This window comes from Phoxinus phoxinus (assembly GCF_949152265.1).
Source record: "Phoxinus phoxinus genome assembly, chromosome: 18".
Taxonomy (NCBI): Eukaryota; Metazoa; Chordata; class Actinopteri; order Cypriniformes; family Leuciscidae; genus Phoxinus; species Phoxinus phoxinus.
Window position 1 is genome coordinate 13113377 of NC_136893.1, and position 27835 is coordinate 13141211.

General features: G+C 36.9%; 1 protein-coding gene across 7 annotated transcripts; it reads right to left on the minus strand.

Moving 5' to 3' along the window:
- Positions 1-203: 203 nt before the first annotated feature.
- rbms2b (RNA binding motif, single stranded interacting protein 2b) lies at positions 204-26156 on the minus strand. 7 transcript variants are annotated; one of them, XM_079587407.1, is made up of 15 exons: positions 25829-26058; positions 18391-18433; positions 15836-16002; positions 11598-11656; positions 10794-10885; positions 5325-5482; positions 5159-5238; positions 4970-5079; positions 4822-4868; positions 4604-4697; positions 4155-4205; positions 3964-4074; positions 1755-1835; positions 1573-1660; positions 305-1354 (listed from the first exon to the last, which is right to left on the minus strand). In XM_079587407.1, exons 2-14 carry the CDS (start codon positions 18397-18399, stop codon positions 1580-1582), a joined length of 1140 nt encoding a protein of 379 aa, XP_079443533.1. In that variant the 5' UTR covers positions 18400-18433; positions 25829-26058; the 3' UTR covers positions 305-1354; positions 1573-1579. The 7 variants fall into 7 exon arrangements, with proteins under 7 accessions (XP_079443529.1, XP_079443533.1, XP_079443532.1 ...); XM_079587406.1 differs by having other exon boundaries at positions 306-1354; positions 1588-1660; positions 25829-25970; XM_079587408.1 differs by having other exon boundaries at positions 306-1354; positions 4970-5070; positions 25829-25967.
- Positions 26157-27835: the final 1679 nt, after the last annotated feature.

The following is a 27835-nucleotide window of genomic DNA, read 5'->3' on the forward strand; positions in this document are numbered from 1 at the left end:
TATTTTCTGCCATATTGAGACTATCCGCACATTCAAGATACAAAATGTTCACACCCGCACTTACGTTAAAAATGGATATTCCTTTCTTTTATGCTAATATATTCTGATTTATAGTATTATATTTGATTTCATACATCACTGAACCATTGCCATAGTCAGCAAATTTAAATGTTCATTTCAGCATCTTGGATTTATGTTCACACAGAGCAAAACACAATCACTACTCCCGTCTCAGAATCTCGTACTTCAGAAAGAAACAAACTGAGGGTGTGATCCACTAATAAGGGAAGAACTCTCTTGGTTTTCATTATATTGCCATTTTATAGCTCAGGGGACACAGCCCAAAGAACACACTCCTCACTCACCAAGGCAAGAAAAATTAATTCACAGGCCTACATTACAGAGTTGGTGGAGCACTCTTTACAATGCGTAAAAGAACAGACATAACCAATATGTATGAAGAGGCAAGACAGAACCATTGACATGAAAACAAAGCCATAAAAAGTTTATCATCCAAATAGCTTCTCTTTGAAATTTTCTTTAAAAAATGTTTCTTCAAATACAAAAATAAATCTCAACATTTAAACAGAGCATAACCTAACTTACAAGATAAAGCAGCATTTTGGAAGGAAAAAAGGACAGTTTTTTCGTGAGGGGATATGAGGTCTTGGTTTCAGAATTCAGTCTAGTCTCACTGGATGCAAACTTGCTTGAAACAGTGAGTGCATTTACAACACTCTTCGAAACAGCACATTTTTCTGTAAATCTATTCAAACAACTTAGCTGCTGGTTTCAGCAGGTTCCTCTGGATTTCCTTAAATCGATATTCAAGAAAAATGCAGCAAGATCTTTGCAAAAACTGTTTTTTTTTTTATATATGTACAAAATCCCCCCTTTTGCAGCAGACAGTTCAAAAGCAGTCAACAAAATCTTTGAATAATTTTACAAAAACATAAAAACAAACTAAAATGACACATGGTGCTGTAACATCGTAGTTGTTTCATTCTGGCTTTGCAGAATGTTTTACAAAATAAAGTTGCAGAAAAATATTTCTCAAAGTGTGTTGGAGTGTGTGTGCATGTATGTGAGTCTTTGTGTTAAAAAAAAGCTTACTTTGCTTTTATGACATCTTGTAGTCATAGCTTTCTCCACCCAAGTCTTTCACTTACTAAAATAGGTTTAGCTTCATTATCGGTTGGCCTTCTCCGAGAAAAAAAAAAAAAAGTCGCAAAAAATGTCTGCTTTCTTCAATTGGAAAGAGACACGGTTCTCAGTTCCTTTTCACAATATCCATTTCGTTTCATGTCAAGAGGTGGTTCCGTATCCAAAGTCCTCCATCATTCCTATGAATGTACTAAAAGGAGAGAAAGAAAGATTATACAGTCAGTATAGAAAGCTTACAAAAAGACAAAACATCTACTCATTACTCATCCATCTATTTCAGAAGGATTGATTTTATCATTTGTTTGGATACGCCAAAATTATTATCAAATTATCTTGTGGATAAACATTGTTTTCACTCTCTTTCCATTACAGACCACAGCATTTCCAAAGCAACAGGAAGTAGCCCACCTCCTCTTCACTTGCCATGCTGGTAGGAGTATGTTGTGTGGTCTGTGGGTGTCTCTATGGCAACCTGCTGCTGTTGGACGCTATTTTCCTGCGGTGGCATAAGGTCAACGTTACTGACAATCCATCGCAGTGATTCAAGCTCTCAAACACTTAGAATAATTCAGCATACAAGGGTTTCGTACCTCAGCTGTAATGCTTGAAGGAGGCACTTGGGCATATTGTGGTATGTAGGTCCCTTGCATAGCTGTGTTTGCAGGCATATACTGAGAACAGATGGACACACATTGACAAATGTGTGATAACCACAGAGGAATATTTTAGGTAGATGAAAAACTGGTTCATATGGTTTTGCATAATTCCTGTGTTTCTTTATTCTTAGGGTTTACTAGATTTACATGGTCATGGCAGGAGTTAAAAGACTCGATTGTAAAACTTTAAATACAATGGGTATTAGAGTATCCTATTTGTTACTATTGTCTAGGACAACTAAAATGAACTAAACAACAACATTTCTGTTAACTGAAATAAAACACGAATTAGGGCTGCACGATATTGGAGGAGAAAAGGTACAAGACTGTGTACTTAACGGTTTGAGTGAGGGAAAGAATCCCATGAAGCATTGCGAACAGCATAATTAAAAATGAAAGAAAAATAATTAACTACTCGTTTACAAATGTTGATTATTAAAGCAATAAGCCCTGTGAAGCCGTGTTTTACAGTGGATTTAGAACAGCTAAGGGGTGTTGTTAGGCACGATGTGGAGCGTCCATAAAAATATTGATTTTAATATTTATTTTATTCATAAAATAAACACCAGCAACAAAAATATAACGTTATTAACACATGTATTCCTCCGCCAAGCAATGTAGTACCAAAGAGGTTGCTAAGCAACACATGCAGCAACAAAGAATCACAAACGGCAGTTGTGCAGTAATAATAATGTAATGCGGTATGTTTGTTGAGTAATTTACAACGGCTTCGAACGCGGCTCAACCAATCAGAATCAAGGACTGGAACTACACTTTAAGGTGTGCAATTATTTTCAGGGAAACTCACGGCTAAAGTTCCAGTTCATTACAGTTCCACATCACTTCACCAAATGATTTAAATTATTTCAAACAAAGGTCCTTACAGCCTATAACAGCAGACAAACTAAAACCCACAATGACACTGACCAAGCAAATAAATATAGTAAACAATGGGATAAAAACAATGTTTGTTTGCCACAAAATCACGTTTTATTATGTACGGAAAGCATTTCTCTCGCTCTTCCTCTTGATTGTGTCAAACGCACACAGTCAGTATGGACACGGACACGCACTCGCACAGAAATGTGTAGTCAGCGCTTCTCTGACAATTTTTTATCAGTAAAATAGTTTGACAACTTAAAAGCTACACAAATTTCTCACTAGTGTGGTAATAACGGTGCTGTTCTTGGAGCAGATAAACTTACAGTTCCCCTATTAGTATTAGACACACAGACTCAGGTAATTCATATGCTTAATCTCTCTCTCTCTCTCTCTCTCTCTCTCTCTCTCTCTCTCTCTCTCTCTCTCTCTCTCTCTCTCTCTCTCTCTCTATAACTGTATTAATAACTGCATTATTCTGCTATCAGTGGCTCAAACCTCCCTTATAAGCTCTCAAATGACATTTTGGAATTAGCAGCGGAGGCTTGGGATCAGATGCGTAAGAAATTAGTCCTACACACAAAAGCGTATAAGGACAAAAACCTGACAAACGTCTTGAAATACATCATATGTGGTAACCGTAGTATAAGCGGAATAATTGACTCCGGGCCGTTGAATTATTGAAAAACAATGCACACTCTACTTAGCGCTGTGGCCGCATTAACACCTCGGTATTTTTCTAATAATTCAATGACCATCATCAATTATACCTTACAAAGACAATATATTTTAAGTTCATTGCAAAATATGCATATATAGAATAATTTCAGTATTATCACGGGAGTGGGCGGAGCTAACATTATACTGTAAAAAAAAATTGGGGCGGATTGCAGCCAAATTTATATATGCACTTTGTATTTTGCAATATCGATTTTTTAAATATATATATATCGAGCAGATCTAAAACTAACAAACTAGGAAAACTTAAAATACATTTTCATTACTCCAAAACTACCTAAGATTAAATACAAATTGCCCGAATTGAATCTTAGTTTTAGGTTCTGATACATGGTAATATTATAAAACATGTCCTGAGAAATTTTACGCAGTTAAATATGATAAATTATAGCTCTAACATACTAAAAATTAAATAAAATTCACAATAAAAACCAAAATTAAATTGAAAAGAGAGATTACAAAGAAAAATAATAAACTATATAATTTTTCCATTTGCAATATCTCTGTGCATCTGTGGGGGACGTACCGTGCCTGTGCTGCCCAGGGTTAGATGGCTGAGCTGCTGTGTGAGAGGCCCTAATATGGCAGTTGGCTGGATGGTCATGGTGTGGTCCACTGAAGGCGTGAGGACGGTGCCCTGAGCACAGGACAGGCACAAGTTAGACAGGAACAGAAAGGTGCTTTAGGAAATGGAGCAGCAGTTTAACTGCAACTTACTGTGGGCTGCATGAGGTAAGACTGGTGATGTATCCAGGAGGGATTGTGTACCTGCAATTAAAAGAATATACTTTATATTTGGGTCCTTATTCTATATAATTCAGATCTATAATGATTCATACCCAATAAGCTAGGGTGGATAATTAAGATTTTCAGTAAAAAACTACTTAAATGTCTTAAATCAATTCTTTTTCATATCGTCAAAAGACTTCGAATAGAGCATGAGTCGTATGCACTATTTTTATGGTGTTTTTTTTTTTAGTAACCGTTCTTCAAAAATGTCTATTTTTGCAGTTGATGGAAGAAAAAAATACGGGTTTGGAATTAAAGGAATGTTTCGAAAATTATGACAGAGGTTTAATTTTTGGGTGAACTATTCCTTTAAACAATACTACATATATACATATTAAGCAAATCAGTAATATAGCTCCTGCAAAAAAAAACAGTACCTGGTAGGTGGATAGAGGTGAGTGCATGTAGGGAGAGATAGAAGTCTGAGCAATAATTCTGTTAGGAGCGATGCTGTAGGAAGGGGAATAAAACCTGCAGGGGGCGACAAACACGCACATTTTTTTCTTTTTCTAAAGGAAGAGCTTTTACCATGATGTGTCATAATGAAAGCAAGCACAAAGTACAACATTTCTTGAGTGATAATTTCAGAACCCACCCATTTTGTAAAGCAGGAGTAGGGTCATATGTTAGCGTCATCCCGCCCTGTATGTGTGAGAGAACAAGAGAGAGACGATCGATTTAAGACTTGGACTACAGAATGATTTACATCAACATTAAAAAGCTGAGAAAATCATCTCTCTCACAGTCTCGCCCTCTCTTGGCCACTGCCGCCCATTTAGGTGATATTTCCCCTGATTCTGACGTTTCTTCTGTCCCCCGTCCGCAAATTTGCACAGCAAGGGTTCTATAGGCACTTAGTCAAAAACATTAGTCATTATTTTATCTGTCGTAACCATACAATCCTCAATATGAAAACAACCGTAACGCAGTACCTGCTACTCCAGGAGGAGTCTTGATGTATTTGCCATTAAAATGTTGAATGATGGCCTCACATTTTTCAGTCGATTCCATCCTAACAGAGTAATTGCAGATGTATTATTAATGGAATATTAATGATGATTATGTCGGGTTATATGCGTGAGAGGTGGTCAGGCGTACCTGGCGAAACCCACTCCTCGGCTGGTGCCGTTTGCATCTCGTAGGATGCGTGTGGAGATGACTTGGCTGAAGGGCTTGAGCATGCTCTCTAACTCCTGCTCATCCATAGACAGAGGCAGATTGGAGATGTACAGGTTGGTGGGGTCCTGTTCCTGTTGCTGCAGAGGTAATGAAGAAGAGAGAAACAAATGTGGGCATGACTATACATTAAAGGAATATTCTGTTGTTTTCAACTTAAAGGATTAGTTTGTCCAGAAAAGGAAAGGATGTCCGTATTTCTGTGAAATAATGTAGTTCACCCAAAAATGAATTTAAAAAAAGAAAATTCACCCTCATGTTTTTCCGAACCCATAAGACTTTCGTTCATCTTCGGAATGAAGGAAAATCTTATTTTTTTAATGAAATCTAGGAGCTTTCTGTCCCTCAAAGTCAATTGACAGTGTATGCACACCTTTGATGCTTCAAAAAGTTCATAAAGAGATCATAAAGTAGTTTGAGCTAAACTAGTTTGAGCATGTTTAGGCTTCCGCAAGAACCAGTGAGGTTTTTTCAAAGCAAGTACGGTTGAGCTTCTGTTTATGTTCGGTGATCAAAGTTTATAAATGAATAAAAGCCTAAATTCAATCTGGTCATTTTATAAAGAGATCGTGTCTCTTCGGAAAATTTGGACTAAACCACTCAATTCATATGGATTAGTTTTACGATATCTTTATCAACTTATCGAAGCGTCAAATTGGTAGTTGCGTGGACTGTCAATGGAGGGACAGAAATATCTCAGATTTGTGTTTCGAAGATGAACGAAAATCTTACGGGTTCGGAGCGACATGAGTCGTTCATGAGTAAATGACAGAATTTAAATTTGAACTAACCCTTTAAATTTCAGCCTATTTTTTCACACAACGCTATCACATGACTTATGATAAATACAGTGATCAATAAAGCACTTGGAATATAGCGCATTGGTCATCTGGACTACTTTTAGGAATCTTTAAAAGCAAGGTCTTTAATTACTAGTTGAATAACTGACTTGAGCGTCATATTTTATAATGCCGTGTTATGTGCGAGCCCCTCTCCGTCTAGCTCATGTTTACAATGGAACATTAAATAGCAGTGCTGAGGACTGCAAAAACATGCTTTGTGTGAACGGCCCCTTATGGTGCATTTTACTTTTTGGAGCTTGAAACTTCTGGTTATGCGTTACTGACATAATTCCTGTGGATGTACACAAAGTGCCCTGCTTTGTTCCTGAAGGACTGATCAGCCTTACAGGCTCAGTAAGGTTAGGATTAAGGGTAAGTGAGGTTAGGACCTCATCAGCCTGTCAGACACAAAGCAGAGCACCATCAATCACTGGGCCTTTTTTTTAGGATAGTTATGTCACATCCTTTCCATGTCCCTTCCCAGTATGATGCTCACATAGATAACTAACTGGGTTAACTTTCCAGAGTCAAAGCTATTGTTATTACTTGTTGTGGTTTTCAACAACAACTTAAGCACTTTATACAGACAGTAAGTTGGGAATGACCTGAATATTCCAATAATGACACATTCCACCTTTAAAATATATTGGAAATCAAAGAAGGAAAGTAGGAACGACTGTGAAAGAGTTCAGAAGTTTACAGTGTCTGACCTCATAACTTCTTCACAGTCTTTCCTATCTTTCTTATGATTTCTGTTGACTCGGCAGCCTTGTGCATTGATGTGTGTGTGTGTGTGTGTGTGTGTGTGTGTGTGTGTGTGTGTGTGTGTGTGTGTGTGTGTGTGTGTGTGTGTGTGTGTGTGTGTGTGTGTGTGTGTGTGTGTGTGTGTGTGTGTGTGTGTGTGTGTGTGTGTGTGTGTGTGTGTGTGTGTGTGTGTGTGTGTGTGTGTGTGTGTGTGTGTGTGTGTGTGTGTGTGTGTGTGTGGAGAGATTGGAGAGATAAGACGGATTCAGCTCCTGCCGAATCCTGCACATGAGTTCAACTATGAAATATGGCGCTTATTTTGTTGAAAGTCAACTATACATATCACTTATATCACATACGTTCTTTACCCCAAACTAGAACAAATTCATAGAAAAATGTAAATAAAATAGAAAGAGTGAATTTCACATCTTTTGTGCCATACTTTTATCTTTGCATAATTATATGCAGGAGTTTTAGACATCAATATGTTTTTTGGGGGAAAAGTGTCAAAATGACTGTTTTCAAGGCCAGTACTGAGTCAGCTCATTACCATATAAACACCTAATTAGCTTCATTTGAAGCTGCGGGCATGACAGCAAATATGCATACAATACAAAGTGACACCTTTCTAACCTCAAATTAACAGATACACAAAACTGGCGCTTGCATGTCTTCTACAGATTACCCAGTTCCTGCATGAGGCGTGAGTACGAGGTTTTACTTCAGGATCTCAAAACTCCTTAATCATATTATGCGCCTCAAATAAATTTTCTTCATTATCATTGAAGCATGATCTGTGTTACTTGTCTAAACAAATCAGAAAGACAGTAAAGATAGCTGCAAGACAGCAAACCTCCGAATCACCCCGCTGCTGATTTGCATATTCATTGCTTTGGTGTGCAGATGAGATTAAAATGTGAGCTGTAAATGTATTACCAGATCATCTCGCCACCATGAATAATGAATATCTAATTGCAGTGACCTGCGATGGAGGTGATTTTTGCACTGATCTAATCACACCGCGAGTCGGTGGCTTTTTCCACAGAGTGAATGGGAGGAGGAAAATCCACGGAAATTGCCTCAACAGACTCTTAAATAGGTCAGGTCACTAAACGACTCTAAAATGGCTGTAATTAAGACGGGTGCTTAGTGTTGTTCTTGTGTGAAGAGGTTGCACTTTCACACTGATCTACAGATTAAATGGGTGAATCTCACACATCTTTCTAGATAATGTTCGGTTCACATTTTACCCCAAAACTGAATGCTTAAAGAAAACCAACCTTGTTTGTTTTGTTGCATGTATTGACACATATTTTCCAGCACAATTAAGCACATCCCTCCCACATCTCTCATTACCACATTGCAGACACGAAAAAAAAGAGTTTGTAATGTAATTCAAAGATAAAGTAACATACTCACATTTGTTGTACTCCCTTTAATTTGATGATTTACATAAAAAATATGGTAACACTTTAGTTCAGGGATCAATTCTCCCTATTAACTTGCTTATTATAATGCATATTACAAGGATATTGGCTGTTTATTAGTACTTATAAAGCACATATTAATGGCTTATTCTGCATGACCATATTATACATCCCTCAATCCTATACCCAATACCTAAACTTAAAAACTACCTTTCTAACTATTAATAAGCAGTAATTGAGACTTTATCGATTAACATCGTTAATGTTAGTTAATAGTGAGATTTGAACCCTAATCTAAAGTGTGACCAAAATACTAGTACAAATACTGTATTGCAGTAATGACAAATTAATGATAATTACCATTTAGGAAAAAACAAAAGTACAACAGTGATTCTGGATGCAAAGTTTTAGAGATCTTTTTTATAATTATTTTTTTGCATTAAAGTAATGACTTTTAGATTTTTTTGATAATGATAGTCATTTTAATATAATAAAATATATAAATATGAATTGTCATTCAAATAATATTTCAATAAAAAATCTTAATAAGAATAAATTAGTGATTTTTTGGGAAGTGGAAGAAAATGGCATAGAAAATATCTTAGAATGATTTGTTCAACAATTATTGTCATTAAAATATTTCTCCAAATATCTCATAAAATAAATAAATAATATTAAAATAGTCTTCTTTTATGGAAAATGTAATGTAACTTTTTTTTTTTTTGCAGTCAAAAATGATCTGGAAATGTTTTTGTGAGATTCACCATAAACCTCATTAAAAGGGTGTGAAATCAGTAGGAGGGTCTGTGTGTGTGGTTGGCCAGGGCAGGAGCAGCGCTGGCCTGCAGGGCCACAGTCCTCTACGGAGGGCGTGCAGAACTACCAGCCAAGCTGCTCAGACAGTGACTCAGCCATGGGTGAAAGAGAGAACACACAAACTCTTTGTAGAGCTGGAGCACCACGCAGGAGCAGAAACGGGACAAATACTCCTCAGGCACTTACTTTGAACTGCTCTCAATGGCGGACCTGCATGAGCCTAATGGGGACACCAGCTCCGTTTTCATGGCTCAACACCCACAGACAGGCCAAGTGTGGTAAAATAATCAGCCGTCCTACACTAAAGTGATTGCCGCCATTTACTTTCAACATCAATAATTAGCTTCCCCTTGAATCAGATATGCAATATTTTGTTACAGGTGATAACTTATCCAAGAAATGTATTAAAACTACACATATGTGAGTGTGCCTGTCAGTAGGGCTTCATCCTTCATGATTATGACAAAAATCATAATTTTTATGATTGCTAAAACTGTCTACCATTGTAAGTTTGGGGTCAGTAAGATTTTTTTTAATTAACACTTTTATTCAGCAAGGATGCATTAAATTGATCAAAAGTGACAGTGAAACATTTATAAAAGATTACAAAAGATTTCCATTTAAAAAAATGCTGTTCTTTTGAAATGTATGTTCATCAAAGAATCGCAGTTTCCCCCCAAAAAAATATCTTCAAAATTGATAATAAGAAAAGTTTCATCATGATTTCTGAAGGATCATGTGACACTGAAGACTGGAGTAATGATGCTGAAAATTCAGTTTTGCAGCACAGGAATAAATTACGTTTTAAAATATATTAAAATAGAAGTTATATCATATTGCAACAATATATTTCACAATTCAATGTTTTACTATATTTTTTACTGTATAATGTTTTACTGTATTTCTGCATGTTTAACTGTATTTGTTTTACTTCTTTCAAAAACATAAAATCTTACCGACCTCAAACGTTTGATCAGCAGTTTATATAGTTTTTGCATAATCAGACTATATGTGTGAGTGCAGAACTCAGGAAATTCAGGCAAAACAAAACAAACGTTTTTAGCGTTTCTGAGTAGATTTTTTTTTTTTAAAGATTATCTAAATTAAATAATTTACTTATTGAAATGCTTCTGGCCTGTCATTTTATTCATGTGCTCAACAAACCAGTCTGTGATTGGTAACAGTGCTCAACGCTGCAAAAATATGTTGTAAATAAAAACCTTTGATGCAACAGGATTTCCTCCAAGTCCCTCCTTCAGTGTAAATGGGTTATTTTATCATCTACCAGCCAAAAATCTTAAGTTTGTTAAGAAAAGTAATAGCACATGTATCCTCATCAATCCGCATGATTTGAAGCATCTTTCATGTCCGTAGCACAAATATGCGCCAAAGTTGAATACTTTGTCTTAGCGGTTTGTTCAAATCCCAAACTTGAGTATGAGCAATAATAATACTGATGCTTGTGTTTGGAATTCGTTTGAAGCCGTTTCAAAGTGCCTCAGAAGGTTTACAGCAAGCATGAGCAGTTAAGGAACAGGGTGTTCAGTGTCACTGACTCTTACCTTTGCCATCTGAGCCTGAACTCCACTGGCCTTTAGCGCTGTAACCGCTTTCTGTGCAGAGGCCAGGCTGTCGAAATCCACAAAGCCATAGCCTAAACACACACACACATAGAGGATCAGTGATCACTGCTTAAAGTTTAGTTAAGCCAATAGCGTTCCCTATCACTCCTCTACACCTTAGTTCACACTGGTAATCTCTCTGTGAGAAAAGAGCTATCAGACCAAGTTAACCACACACACACACACACACACACACACACACACACACACACACACACACACAAATGTAATAGCATTGGTCCACTTGACAGATGTAGGGTTATGCAATACCAATCTCATAGCTGTTACATCAGCACACATTTGCTAGAGATAAAATAGATGAAGTATATTTAAAGAGCACTCACGAGTTAAAAGGAACAGTTCACCCAAAAATGGAAATTCTATTATTTATTCTCATGATTTTCAAAACCTGTATAACATTCTTTCTACTGTGGAACACAAAGGGATGTTTAGAAGAATGTCCAAGCAATGGAAGTGAGTGGAGGCCACGGCTTTCAAGCTAGATTTGTGATTATCAACTTAATTTTCAGCCTGTTTCTCAGACAAAACTATCATATGGCTTCAGAAGACTTTGAATGTAGGGCATAAGTCATATGGACCAATTTGGACACTTTTATGGTGTTTTTTGTCCTTTTTTTTAGTTTGATGGCTTTCACAGTAAGCGGCATTGTGTGAAGTTTCTTTTGTGAAAGAAAGTCAGAGTAGTTTTAACTATTAAATATTACATTTTGCGACACATCTTACCTTTACACTTGTTGGTGGTCTTGTCAAGGATGGCCTTAGTAGACACTATTTTTCCATAGCTGTGCATTACAAAACAAGAACAAAAAGTAACATTTGGTTTAGATGAACAGATAAACACCTTAAACAGATTTTTAACAGCCGAAAAATATTAAATCAAACCAAACTCATAACACTTGCTGATATGTATCAGATCTTTTATAAGGTCAAACGCAGTTTGGAAAAGCCAGAGTAATCTAAGCCGAAAACAGCCAAGCAGCGGGGGCACAAAAACTCATAAACTGAGGGCACCAGCACCGCTCCATTCACAATGCGCCGCTCAACGGGCCCCCATATTCAGAAATCACGGACATGAAATCTTCATGAGGGTGCCGGTGCGGTGGAGAAGCCCTGATCAAATGCTCTTTGAATAATGGATTCCATACCACATTCATGCTGCTTTGCATATCTGAGGCATTGCCGCAGCATTATACAGGTATATAGCTGTAGGATAGCATATGCTTCCACGGATTACTGGAGGCATGCGGGTGTTTGAGGGACGGGGAGGGGGGTAGGATGTTCTCTCTCCAGGCATGTGCTTGCAGTGTAACCTGAGAGTTCTCCTTGTCTGCCCTGCACAGCTCTGGCTGGGATCCACAGCAATCAACTAACAATGCCCTCCGCCAGGCTCCTCATGGGTCCTACTGCCAGCGCACAGCACCTCTCACACTGATGTTCATGACTGAACTCAATCTATATAGTGTAACTGTAGCATAGATGGAAGCAATATGAGAGAACACTGAAAAAATTGCAAGCAGTTTCAGTTTTTTACTTAATCATTCAAACATTAAAGTGAAAATCAAGCTTTTAATGTTGGGTTTATGTCTTTGTGGTGTTTTTAATATGCTTTAAGACAAACCTTGTGCAAATTCATGTCAACACCATTGCTGAGTATTTTCTCCTTTGAATCTGCAGTGATCCAAAGACAGTCTCAAAAACGCGCTTTGTAATCGGTAGTGTTTCTGACGTCACAAACTACCTTGAAACCAATCAGATCTCGCCAACGAGTGGATCTCTAAACCGGTGCGAGCGAGTGGAGGCGGGGATCATTTGCATATTCATAGAAACCGTGTATACTTAATGAGGCAAAGGTGTAGAGTTACATTCAAGCTATTTTAAGGCATGAAGAATGTTTTTTTCAAGTATGTAATTTTGGTGATCAAAGATGAGTTTTAAGGGATAAAATGATTGACTACAGGGGGACTTTAAGGGTCGTTCATGCAGGACATAGAATAGAAAAAAAGCAAGTGTCCCGAGACAGTTTTGAATTTCCTAAGAAATCTTCAATTATCAAATAAATATATATTTTTATCAAATTAAAAATAAAAGATGAAAAACAGCACAGATGCATGCAAGTGGCAACCCAATGCACTGCCACTTTGTATTGTACAAATGTAACAAAAAAATCTTAAAAACACATGAAGGCCCTACAAAATGTAAAATGATCAACATGACATAGATGAGGAGGAATCTTAAATTTAATAATTTAGTGCTGCACAGAAATCACCAACTAAAATAATTTGGGCGAGACAGAAAAAAACTAAAATCTGGTTTCGGCTGCCGAAGTCATTGACTGAAACAGTTAGCGGTTCGCCAGCGACACGTGTCAGTGTCTGTTGCATGCACACAACAGGTAATCATGTCAGCAGTATGAACGCACTTCAACTGTGACCAAAAATAATGCTAAAGTAGCAATATGTAGCATTATTTTTCAAAAGATATATCAAAAGACGGCTTGTTTCCGAAGAACGTTTCTATTGGTTGGTTTATCACTTGTAAACACGACATACTGAACAGTCTAAATGAAAACTTTCATTTTGGGTTTGATGTATTTAGGGATATCACTACTAATAAACCAGTCTAAAACATGGAACAAACACTGGTCAAATTTAATTTTAGACACATCAAAAGTGACAAATTAAAAATATTGTTTACAAAACTGGTTTAGTTTGTCTGAACGTACTGCCATTGAATTTTTTTTTACTTCTTTACTGCTTTGGTGACTCTAAATTCATTTAAATGAAACGCAACAAATAATTTACTCAATTAATTCATTAAAAACACTGATTCATTCAGGAACTAAACAAGTGATTCTTTATGAGTGAGTCAAAACTTCACTCAACTGATTTGGCCAAAAATCACTAAATCATTAAGAAGAAACATTTATTTAGCCTTTGTTCCATTTAGAACTAATTTTGTTTGTAGATGAAAAATAGAAATTTTTAGACAGATAGTGAAGCCATATCTCATGCGATCGTGTGGTTGGTCTGAACCACTGATATTCAGAAAAACGGCACTCTTGCACTTGTGATATTGCTTATGTGAGATAAATACACGAGGCTGTCCTTTTGCCATTCTTCTTGCTTGTGATATCCATAGCATTTGCTTTAGTGTTTTGAAACCACTCGGCTTGTGTTCTGCTCTTTCGCATTCTATAAAGGTAACAGGAACTACTTGACCAAACATCCCCCTCCGCCAACAGCTTCTTTGCTAAGAAACACCTGATATATTTGACTAACTCTTATCTCTCTCTCTCTCAGTCTCTTTCTCACACTCTCCCAAATCTCTGTTTCTCTCTTCCAGCTCCTCCCCACCCCCACCCCCATCACTAACAACTTTTGGTCTCCTCTCCCTCCCAGCTGTTGCCCTTGTTTGTCTTTCCCTTTCCCCCTGGGCTCAGAGTTTCCTGTAGGGCTGGGCAGCCTCATCTCAGCCGTTTCTTAGAATCTCCAGCACTACTTCTCAAATCTGCGCACTTTCTTTCTACGCCAACTTAAATATATGAGCACTTTGTTCTAAAATGGAATATACACTTCAATAAAGCTTAAGAAGTTCCATCATATTTTTATTGCCCAACAGAAATCACATCAAATTGGGCATCAAAGATATTGAGTTGCTTACTTTTGCTCTGGCAATAGGATACAAAAACAAAAAAGAGGATTACATTTTTCCATAATAAAATAATACATTTAGAGTTATAGTATTATTTAATATTTTTGAATGACTTTTATTTTGAAATTTTCCGTTTTTATTTTCATTTTAGTTTTAGTAATTTTGTTATGTGCTTTTGTCATTTTTAGATGTTTTATATATTTATATAAGCTTTAATCCACTTAAGTTTTAGTAATTTCAGTTTAAACTTATTTCAGTTTCAGTTTCCAAGCCATCATTTTAAAGTTTTTTTAAGCTGAAGAGTTTGATCATATTTATATTTATCAATATTTTATTTGACCAAAAATACATTTTCAATAGTTTTAGTATAACACTGCATTTACCAACATATTTTCAAATCACAAAAAAAAACTTTTTATTTAATTTCTGTAACCTTTTAAGTAAAAACAAACCATTTGAAATGTACTTAGTGATTAAGAAAATCAAATCAACCCCCTAAAACACTAAATTAGTAGTAATGTAGTAATAACAGAAAGTACTGTGTTATTAAATGGATGGAAAAAAAAATACGTAATAAATTTTTGTGCATACTTTGGAACATCGAGGTGGTAGAAGCAAAAGCACTTATCTCTCTTTAAACCCTTCCTTACTTTTATCAACCCTAAAAGGAAGTGAGGCGCAGGCAGGGAAAGAGGCGAGGAGAGGGAACCGTCATGCCTAGCTGTTGGAAACACTGCAGTCGGTCAACAAAAAAAAGAGCTTTGTTTGAAACCCAAACCTCTGTTGAGTTTGTGTCATTACATTCCACTAAAATGACCTCTAACATGAAAGCACGGATCTAATGTGAAAAAGTGACATGAGATTTATTTCAAAAGATGAATTCCCTATCTACCAACAAAACACATGGAATGAGAACCAATCCCAAGATGAAAAACGAGCACCCCTCAGGCGTTGCACCAAAATGTTATAAAAATATCAAAAACGTTTCATGAATAGAAATGTGTGATTTACACAACATCTACTAAATCAAGATGCTGCATATGGCTATCCAAAAACACTTTAAGTAACTCGCATTCATTTCAACATGATCTGCCAGCATTGCATTTCTAACCTTCTCGTGAAGGGTCAAATCAGGACGCTCTGAGTTTTTCTCTCACACACACCCCTGTTTTTCAATGCATTTTCTGGACTTATTATACACACTGAGCTCCTCTTCAACTGCTGATTATGAACCTGACCTTACTTGCCTTTACTATACCTAATCCTGAATTAATTTCCACATGAAACAAGGTTCGCTAAAGGACACTCACGGTTGACAGAGTTTGACCAGGTCCTGGTCTGTGGTTCCTGGGTGGAGACCACGGATGTACAGGTTGGTTTTGCTCAGCTGGTCTCCAGCAATGCTGCTTCCATTACTGCTGCTGGTGGTGTTGGGACTGGGTGGTGCCATCTGCTGGGTGGAGGATGCATACGCCTGCTGTGAAAACAGAGATGAGATACAAAACAACGCTATTAGATTACAATTCCAAAGAGCTTTCCTTTAGTTTTAAAATGAAAGTGTTGTAATTTCCCCTGTGACTTTTAAGGAAGCAGTGAATCATTTTCATATTCTTCTTCTAATCATTAGTGACTCAGTCTTGCCATGCAAAGCAAAACACTGCAATATCAAAATGGCGCTATAGATTAACAGGAATATTTCCCCACATACTTAACCTTTAAAGAGTTAAACGAAAAATGTATGTTATTATTACCCACTCGGGTGTCATTTCAAACCCATATGCTTTCCATGCAACACAAAATGAATGATTTAATGCTTTTCCATGCAACAAAAATCATTCATAGTAACAAAAAGGATCCATAAAAATAGTCCATACAATTTATGTGCCTTCTTGAAGCTTTGTGTGAAAAACGGATCAACATTTAATTCATTATTTATTGTTAATTCCCCTCCAGATGAACTTAAAAAAAAAACATTGTGTCTGGACCATTGAATCAGTGAGCTAAACTAAACCGGATCAGTCTAATTCACAAACTGGTTCAATTAGTTCATTAAAGTTAACCGGCTGCATCCACAATCACATACTTCCCATACTTACATTATAGTAATAAGTAGGTGAATAACAGTATGTGACAAATGAAGAGGATTTGTGAATGGCAGTGAAGCAACGCAACTGATGCTGGTAGATCACATGATAATGACAACATGGCGAATGTAGTACGTCCAGATTACATTCATACTACACACATTCACACTATATAACATACTTTTTTGGCAGTTGTAAAGTAATTTATTTTTTTAAATACTTACTCTCGAGAGTACCGGTATGCGATTTCAGACGCAGCCCGAGTCTTAAAAAAATAATTAATTCACGAATACAAGTCAATGATTCGGTTTTCAAGTTAAAGCTATCGTAAGGCTCCAGAAGACTAGGAATACAATAAAAGAAGAGTGTACACTGTACAGGTTTGTAACGACATGAGGATGAGTAAATAATGACAGAATGTTCCTTTTTAGGTGAACTATCCCTTCAAAAATTTAATGTTGTTTACAAAAACAAGCAGATTCTGAAAAAGAACATGCTTCCGATTGTTGTTGTGTCCAAAGCCTGGGGCTTTCCCTCTCCTGAGAGGTTCTGTTGGTTTTCTAATTAACTCCTCATCAGTCAGAGGGGCAGGCAAGGATGAAGTATTTCATTAGTCAAGTCTGTGAAATCAAATCTCAGACAGGGAACAATGGGCCAGTTTAATACATGCCACAAGTTCACTGGTTTGGCTGAGATTGTTGGAAAAAAGGGAGAGGGGCACATTCAGAAGTGCCCGCACAAACACTATGTCATATATAGGACTCTTGTCTTTTGCTCTCCTCTTGAGCCGGTTGAACTTAGTTATAGAAGCCTGTCTAATTGAGATCTGAGCTTGTTAGCGTTGAGCGCTAATCCCTCTCATGTGCTGTGTGCAGTCAGAAAGCACTGTCTCATTAGGACCGCTCTACTCAGCTAACTCAGCCTCTGCCTGGGAAAACAGATGACTGAACCACTGCCCCCCACTAAGCCCATCTGCCCTGCAACGCTGTTCAAGGTTGAGCAGTGCCGCACACCTAACAACACCCGTCTTCCCCACACAAACACTACACGCTAAAAATAACAACCCCCCACTAATGACATAAATCCAGCTAGACGTGTTGTTCAAATCAAGCCATATTACTTCTAATTTTCAGATGTTCCCTTTTATTACATAAAAAAAAAAATCGGGTTATTTTAAGATACACATGTGCATTCATTACCCTACCCCTAAAAGGAAACTTTAATCGTTTTTTTCCTTCTTAGCATTTTTAGATGTAAATTACACACACACACACAAGATTCAGATTTGCCATTATATTTGAAAGTACTATATTCAAATAGAAAAGTTATTTTAATTTGTAATAATATTTCACCATATTACAGTTTTTACTGTAAATGCAGAATAAGTGACTTCTTTCAAAAAAATCCCAAACTGGTAGTGTTTATAATACTGAGCTCGAACTAGCCCATTAAAATGTACTTTCATTGACAACAATTAATAAGTAACGTTACAAAAGGATGTGTAGTTGTATCATGGGTCATTTTATGCTTGCATTCCGAGAAGGAAAAGTAAGCTATGCCTTTTAAAAGGGCTTGTTTAACTCTATTTGCATGCCTTGTATACCTCTCACGACTTCTCAAGACCCATATGGACTCTACACAAACAGCTCCCATTCAACTACATCTGTTAAACCTACAGCTTTAATTCTTGTTCATGCAAAGCATGTGATATATTAGGTGAAGGCATTCCTCCGAGTCCACAACCGTGCTGACAGTGATTCATGCATCACGACCATCCTCACATGCTCCATCTGCTGCGACTGCTCCGTTTGCTTCAGATTGTACCTGAATGCAGAACAAATCCTTGTCAACAACTAATCAATACCAGCAAACCTGCCCTTGAACATCTCAGTTGCACTATAATGAAACCCGAGAGTTTTCCCTTATTTGCACTTGAAGACAGCACTGCAGTGGAAGCGCCTCTTCATTTCCATAGATATGCGCAGTGTGGTAATGAGAGCGTGGCGGGGTTTGCACCTCTCTTGATTACTCCATTGCAGTGCCACTAGGGCAGACTCTTGGGAAGGCTTGCAGAAATAGAGGTCACAGGAGGCAGTGAGCAGCTCGGAAGGGTTAGCAGGGGATCTGGCTCTAAAGGGCTGGTACCAGGTGTGGCTGTAAATGGAAATAAATGGTCTGTCTACCACTCCAACCTGCATAGGTTACAGTATTGTGATGTGGTTTTGCTGGGGAATATGGACATTTAATGACCTACCAACACACATTGCAGCATAACGCCGTCTGCAGTAGCATGTGCAAATCATTTATTTTTATATGCGGTTATTGTTTGAAATAAGGTCATACAATGGCAGTCTAATGATTGTACTTTTGTTTAATACTTTTGAGATTAATAAAACAAAATAAAAGGTCATTTAAAAAAAAAAAACCATAATATACATAATAATATCATATATACTGTACACAGTGGTCCAGCCTAGGAAAATTGACATCATCACTCTTTATTCAAATTATTAAAAATGTGTTAAAAATGTTGTAAGCATATTGTTGTGGTTGAAGTCAATTGTTTTATTTGTGATAACGCAGTGAAACATGCCAAATTTTGTCCAGGCTGTCAAACAAAGAAATTATGAATACATGTAATAGCAAGAGAGAACCAAAAAAAAGCTGCTTCTTTTTTTTGCATGGTAAAACAAAACCTGTAGCTGTAGTTTACCCCCTTTTTTGCCAAATAATTTAACAAGTTTAGTGTTTTATTTTGTTCTTCCCTCACATTTAAAATATTTAAAAATATAATATATTTTTCCCATATTTTGATGGTTTAATCAAACCTGTCGGATCATTGAAAACAAATACCCAAACCATTCCCTTTCCGGACATCACTTTTGGACACTAGCCTACTGTAGATATTGGTGTAATGCAATATGTATTTTTTTTATTTTTAGTGTATAGTAAATCAAATGACTCTGTAGTCTGGGAAATTACATATTAGAGTATGATTGAACAGAAATATTCAAAAAGTGTGTTGGCCTAATGATACAGTACATAATGTTTCAAAAATAAAATAAAATAAAAATAAAAGTAACTAAAAATACTTAGATTATTGATCTATTGATTATTGGCATAAGAATATTGATATGGTATTGTAAGGTAAAATATACTTCGAAATAATTTTTTGTTGTCCCTCATTCCCATTTCCCCATGATATGAATAGAGACATTGTTTCTCAATCACATATATTGCGATTAGTGTGAAATATGGAATTTTTCACCCAAACATGCTTAAAACTCATTACTTATACAAAATGGTGTCCCCCAGGGGTCCATTTTGGGTCCCATTTTATTTACTATTTATATAAATGACTTGTGTCAAAATGTAACAAATGCAAAGTGTCATTTGTATGCGGACGATACCGTTTTGTATTGTTCTGCTCCAGCATTGACAAGTGCTATAGAGGATCTGCAATCTGAAGAAGAATCTTCAGAAATTGTAGACTTATACTAAACTCAGATAAAACTAAAATGATGTGCTTTTCTAAATCAAGGAAAACAGAAGATGCTTGTACAATTGCTACACTAGATGAGAAAGTAATTGAACGAGTATCAGTCTATAAATATCTTGGTTTCCTTTTAGAAGAAAATTTGTCCTTCAAACAGCATATAGAGGGTCTAACAAAAAAACTAAGAGTAAAGTTGGGTTTCTATTATAGAAACAAAGGCTGTTTCTCTTTTAGTACGAGAAAAACAATGCTGGATTATGGAGATATTGTATACATGCATGCAAACAAATCTTCTTTGAAAATGCTGGATTCAGTATATCATGCAGCACTAAGATTTGTAACTAATTCCAGTTTCCGTACTCATCATTGTAGCTTGTATGAGAGTGTTGGTTGGCCATCTCTGCACAATCGCAGGCTGGAGCACTGGTACATTTTTCTTTTTAAGGCCATACTTTGTAAACTGCCTCCTTACTTATGCTCTCTTTTGACTCTTACTACCAGGAAATGTAATCTTAGATCACATGGGCAAATCATGTATGAAATCCCACGAACGCGAACGTTCTTCGGTGAAAGTGCCTTTAAAGTTTTTGCACCTTTTTCCTGGTATAAATTGCAAAATCAACTAAAATTTGACTGTTTACCGACAATGACACAATTTAAAATGAGGATAAAGGACTATTTGAGTACTAAATGCACATGTGCTGTTATTGAGAGCTGCTGGTGATTATGTTGAGATTATGTTAAATTGCCAAAATGTATTTTTTTGTTAAATGTTTGTACTTTTAATATGGAACTATTATTCTGCTGTCTTGGCCAGGACTCCCTTGAAAAAGAGATTCTGAATCTCAATGGGATTATTTCCTGGTAAAATAAAGGTAAATAAATAAATAAAATATCTTTTGGCTGACCGAAAATGTCAGAATATCACCTTTGGTAAGAAAGAAATGTAACAAATAACTTAAACCACAGCCAGTAACCCAGGATCCAAGTAATGTTTGAGATGGGAATTCCAGGAATTCTAGGTCATTTATCTGAGCAATCTGCATCCCTGCCATGAGTGCGGGAAGGAGGGGAATGACTCCCGTCTAGGCTGCTTGGTTTTCAAAACTGTGTCTTTCAGCAGCGATCCATCCCGTGAAGGAGAATTTCTAAGTGCGTGCGTGTGAGTGAATACACATTTCTGTGGCGGTACCAAGAGAAACAGACTCTGTCCCCGGGAATCTACATGTTCTACTGAGTGATTCAAATATTTTTGTAGAATCACACCAAAATTTGTACAATTTAAAACTTTACAAAGGTTAAAATTCAAAGTTTCCAATTTAGTGTTAATTATTACTATACTTTAAATTACTCTCTTGACACAGTTTTGCACTGTGTGCCTTCATTTTCCAGTGTAAAGTGTTGAAATTTGTGCATAAATCATCACTATTGGTCACTCTTTACGTCTGTCTTTGGATTTTGCTAATATTTACCCAATTAAAAATGATTAAAAAGGGCTTGTGACTAAAACTTGTAATTCCATTGGACCCTCAAACTGTCTGTAAAATCTCATAACTCCGCCCCTCGCCTATATATCGTGAATGCAGTGCTGCACGAATTTTGGGCCGTCTCTGCTTGTTTGCAATGCAAGGGTAAATGAAGAACTGGTTCTTTGAACAACTGCAGCATTTTCTCTACTCAAGAAAAATATATAAAGTTCTTTATCTTTAATAACATGAGATTTTGGCCAAATGACAGAAAAATTGAAGTGCCCAGATAACAATAGTAAACTTAACAACCCGTAAGTTGATGAAAACGTAATGCGATGCACTTACTGCCCCCACATACGGCCGTTCTAATGACGGACAAAACACAAACCAATACAGTGTTTCATCAATATTTAAAAAAATACAGTGTTTTTTTCCATTTGCTGAAAAGTAGCGTTTTTGGAAATACAAGGTTTCCACCCAACAGCAAAGATACTAAGTTTTTTTTTTTGCAGCCACAGTCTGTTCTCATTGTTCCTAACTAGACGTTCAATAAAAATCTCAAAGCTCTTAACTTAACATTCAAAACTGAGTGGTTCGCCTAAAAGCCTTTGTCATTACCTGAAAGGTCACAGAATATTCAGAAGACTCTAATGAGCTTCATATATTCATATTGTGTCAAATTATTTTTTGTAACATTTTGCCGCCCCACAGAGTGTCATTTTCCAGTGGATTTTCTTCCACCAGAGCTGACAGCAATTCTGTGAGTCAGTGCAGCAGTGCTTAGCAGACCTGCAGGGCTTAGGAAGTTTGGGGCACTTAAGGACGAAATTAGAGACCAGTGGCTGCACACTCGCACTATCCAAAAATTCTGGAAAAATGTATGTCCCTTGATAACTCCTAGGCACTCAGACTGTGGAAATTGTGATTTTCTTTATAGCTTATTCACACCAAGCACAAAAATTCACATTGAACACTATTGAATTTTGTATTATTAAATATGTATCATGTATTAAAGTAGGTGAAGTTGCATTGCCAAAATTATTAACTTGCATTTAATTCTTGCATTAGGTTAAACATCTGTGTACACTTGTTATGATCAGGGTCAAACTGACCCTAAGTGAATTCACCAAAAATAACACTATATCAAAAAATTAAAAATATTCCATAAACTGTGAATATTATTAATAGTATTGAAACTGTTTTTTTTGTAACATTTTAAACTGAAGTGTGGAAAAACGCTTCTTCTGTGTACTTTCCTGAAGATCAAATAGAGCATGGCGCTAGCAACGCTAAGATCTTGGTTTAGATTTCCAGCAAACTGAACATGCATGAACATATTAAATTGTACAGTTCAGATAAAAGTGTCTACTAAATACATAAATGTAAATATAAATACCCTTAGAGAGTAGTTGAGAAACTGACATACAAAAATTCATTTTAAAAAGTTTTTTATTTCTATGTATATATATATGCAGAAGCCTTATTTAACGCTTTTAAAATGACCCGCAAACATCATAATCTTAATATATCATTTGTATGCACTTTCCACAACACAGTGGAGAGTCGACACTTTGCAGGCATGTTCAGGAAAGTCACAAAATTTCAAGACAAACATTATAGGTTAACCAGAATTTCAGACAAATCTAAAATCTAAATTTGACCCACATGCGAATGACCAGAGTGCATTTGATTAGCTTTTCCATTCCGTTCGTGGTATGAACAGACCTCTCAATGACCACACTGCAGTATCACTGCAGAGATCCTGTTTGGTAGTTTTACCACACATGACATTCTCCCTCTGCATTTTTACATAGCTACAGCAAAAATCAATATAGAGGGCTCCCTTAGCTTCCCAATACACTATTTCCTCTTCCAACACATTCCAAGTGGGACGTCACCTCACGGGTCTGAAATTGTTGTCCAAACTGGACTTGTCATCCTCCTTTTTGGCTCACATTGGCAGCAACAACAGCCTTTCGAACTCAACTGATGGGCTGCCTCTAGGCTTTTGGCCAATAGCCCCTACTCAAACCCAATACTGTTTCCTCCAGTCCATTCCAGCAGGTGAAGAGGCAATCTGATTCTGACATCACATATTTTTCCATTGCAAGCAGATGCCCTGAATTAAATTCTTCCAAAAACACTGTCTACCATCTTCACGGGCATCCCTGGGGTGATACATGGCATAATATCTATATATTCGATGCCAACATACAACCTTTCAGCGATGTCTCTTTATGGCCGAGGGACATGGAGCTCACCTGCCCAACACAGCTTCTTTCTTTCTAGCTACTACCTACACTTCCTCCCCCAGCACTGTGTAACCACGACCTGCTGTGCGAGTTATTGAGAAGAGATGCACCATGGGCTCGGACACCTGCCTGCTCAGCGGCTGGGCTGGTGACAGTCAGTCAGTTCATGGTTTTCTAGACTAGAGCAACACTTATAAGTGTTTATTTTGATAAGAATGAGTCCACGGTTAGCTCTAATAACAAAATGACAATGGGGTCAAAGTCTTTGGTTAAATATGTACAGTAAATCTCCATTGTTGGGGTCTTCTCTTATTTCTTCATAAACTGCAAGGTAATATAAAATCAGTGAGCCGGGTCGGACAACTGCTTGCATCTATGCGTTGTTCTTGGATTCTGTCGTGATCATGGGCGTGAAGCTGAAATAACATTTAGAGAGCCAAGCTGGATCAGATCACAGGGTGTATGCTTATGAAACTGTTAATGAGATATCATACTCAATATCACCTTCAAAAGAACTGCTCTCCCTGGTAAAAAGTTATCAGGCAATAATTCATAAAATGATCAACATGTTAATAGTCTTTCTTTCCTTTGTGCTGTCCTTTTATTGCAATGTTAATTTTCATACATCTATGATAATGACCTTGTAAAAGCATTAAAGATGGCAGAAGATAAAGATGGAGTCCTTTGAATAAAGCTGCAAGCAAGCACACTTGATTTACTCATTATGTTAAAAAATATATGGTATAGTCATAGACAATGCATATATACATTAACCATGTGGTTTAACCAAATTTTCTTACAGATACAGTTTTGTATAAGTTATCAGTTCTTCAGAATCAATCTACTGATGTGTCACAATTTGGTGGGTCTTAAAAGAATAGTATAGTGTGTACACAATGCCATTGCGTCACTGTGGGTTCAGCAGAAAACAGCAACAGTGTTCAAAGGTAAAGTAACTCACTTTATGTATAGCCTAGTATTTGCATAAATATGCATAGGCTACTCACGCTCAACAGCAATTCATTCTTAACTGATAAATACATAGCATATTGAGCTTAAGAAAAAACATGTTTTACTAAAATAGATTAAAAACTTAAATACAATAGTATTTAAAAATATGATTAATAAATATATTCATAATGCATGTTATTTTTATTGATTAGAATAATTATTTGTGTCTGAAATACAATTATAATTAAAAATCGTTTCTTAATATGAGGACACTTAATCATAAAAACAATCAATAGGCCCACCATATCGGTCATAAAAAAATAGCATCTGTTGATAATTCGTTTTTCTAATAATTCACTGCACGTACCGTAACCATCATAGCCCACCTTATCTCGGACATGCGTTCATTTTGACAAATAAACTGCGTCATTAACATGTTAAAAAAGCTTTTTCTCCCCTCCTTATTCTAACCTTTGCCTCTCCGAAAATAAATAGCCGATAATTCAAAGGCATCCTATGTTGGATTAATTGACTTTCTGTCAGCAAAGTCAATCCCAGACCCAATGTTTCCCGTCATAGTAGTGGGATTTATAGGGGTGGGGCGAATGACTCAACGTAAAACTTAAGTTAAACTAATTTTCTTCCCCCCCGTCAAACAATTTTCCTCGAGAATCCCAAATAATTGTCCTCTATTGAATTACTGCAACGAATCTACAATCATCGTGTCCCTATAAATAAGTAGCTATCCGTGAACATTTCGGTCCGCAAGTTCAGTCTGTGACTTCTCAGCCAGCCAATAGAGTAGATCAACCTACATTAAGATGCCCGCTTTTAATACACGCTCACTTCAGTCGCCTATCTTACTCAACGGCGGTATATTATCCGGCACGATCGCGCGATGATACACTTCAATATTTCCACGGTTCCACTTTCAAGGACACTGCAGCTCACACTCATGCAATTACACACACAACAGAGAGATAAGCGACATAAATGAGCGTTTTTCACCGGCCTGAACGTCTGACGCCAACGCATTTGAACGGGGATTTACCTTTTTACTGGTTCTGCTGGTATAGCCGTTATATGGGTTGATTCCTGTCCTTGGCGGCACAGAGAGCAGCATTTTTACAGCAGCAGCAGCAGCAGCAGCAGCGCTGTGTCCGGAGCGCCTAGTGCAGCCAAAACACTCCGCTGACGTCACCGGGGACATTCAGCCTGCTGCTGGAGTCTGTGGAAGAGATCGACACACACACACACACACACACACACACACACTCTCTCTCTCTCTCTCTCTCTCTCTCTCTCTCTCTCTCTCTCTCTCTCTCTCTCTCTCTCTCTCTCTCTCTCTCTCTCTCTCTCTCTCTCTCTCTCTCTGCTGTTCAGCACACAGGGAAAAAAAACAGCAATATCCTTTTCTGTTTTAAATGGTATTGAAAGCTAAATACTCTCTTATGACTAATAGGCTACATAAGAGTTCTGGTTTCATATGAACTTTTTTAAAAACAAGGATCCTAATGGGGGAAATCAACTGAAATACCTCTTCTTGAACTTGCTTGGGAACCTAGCAATTTTCCCAGCTGCACAAATTCTAGTATTAAATATCGGCTATTTACTGGTCATATACAGTATGCACCTCTGGGAACAGAGACATTTAGGCTATATGGTGATGTAAATTCACATGTTCTTGTGACACTCCAGCATAGTAGTTTAAGTGATTGGTGCCTGACATGGTGCAGTACACTATAACAATTAAAAATTATTATAGCCTAGGCTTAATGGAATATATGCAATTTTCATATAATACTGTATAAAAAAATATAATTTGTGGAAGGAAAAATATTGTTAAATCTCATGGCAAAACTATTTTACGTTTTGGCAAATTGGTGACTAATCATATGAATTTGTAAAATCTCTTTCATGTTTTCGTATGATCTGCTTACGCACCAGTGATGGGTATGTTTATGGGGGAACCTTCATGCATAGTTTTTTCTATTAATCATACATTATGTATGATTCACCATGTACAAATTGGTGTACATGGTGTACAAATTGCAGTTAGTTTATCTGTGAGAACAGGGTGGTTAAATTATGTTTAAAATAACTCTCCTTTAATTTCATGAAAACAGTACAAGGATGTTCCCAGAAGAAGTCTGCATAAATCTCGTAATTAGTTATGTTTTTTTAATCACTTGTGCATATTGTGGTTAGGTTTGTACATAAGATAATCAAACTCATCGAAATGCATCCCATAATCCCTGTAACACTGTCATTTTTATTGGGAATTTTTTACAACCACACCTGCCATTTAACCACTTTACAGTGTATAGGCAAAGGAACACCATGTTGCCAGCAAAGCCCAAAAGACACTTAGGATCACGAGTCAGCCCACAGCAGAACCCAGTCATACACCGCCAAGTCATCTCCTCCAGCATCACAGAACAGCAGAGGAGCCGACAGTGTTTATCTGAAGTCAGATGAGAGGCTGATGTGGGAGGATAGTTGTTTAAAAGTCTGATTTCTTTGTTTGGCCACTGCAGATGAAATCTCTTTGCTTGTAGTCTTCTGTACCGCTCTCTGTCATGTTGCTTGTTTATGTTTAGATAAGAGCTACATGCAGCATTCTTACGGTGTCGGGACTGTGTTTAATAAGCAGAGACATATTTATACGTTCTGTATTTTAATGATTAGAGCCTCGTTGAGCATTCTCAAAGAATTTCTAATAAAAAAAGGACTGGAAATGAACATATCCATATTCGGAAATGATTTATGGTTTGCCAAGATTTCGGTTTAGACTTGCAATTAATTTCAGCTTGGGTAATATCAGAAAATACGGTTTTAAACATAAGAGTTTGTGCCTGTTAGCGTTCCTGGACAAATGAAGGTCATTGTGCTATTGATTGGTACATACATGTATACACACAAGATAAACAGTTTGGCCTTCCAGAAAGCAAATCTAACATCAGAAAGATACTTACAAACTCCTTATGAAAAAATTAGGCCTATATTTTAATATATTTTAGTTTAGTCAGTTATGGCGCCATCAGTCTTACTCCAGTCA

Coding starts and splice junctions, on each gene's coding strand:
- rbms2b (XM_079587402.1), bottom strand. CDS start 25,987: ATGTCCCCGGTGACGTCAGCGGAGTGTTTTGGCTGCACTAGGCGCTCC. Junction 4,698..4,821: donor ACTCCTGCTTTACAAAATGG/GTGGGTTCTGAA, acceptor CGCCCCCTGCAG/GTTTTATTCCCCTTCCTACA. Junction 4,206..4,603: donor CACCTCTATCCACCTACCAG/GTACTGTTTTTT, acceptor TTTTAATTGCAG/GTACACAATCCCTCCTGGAT.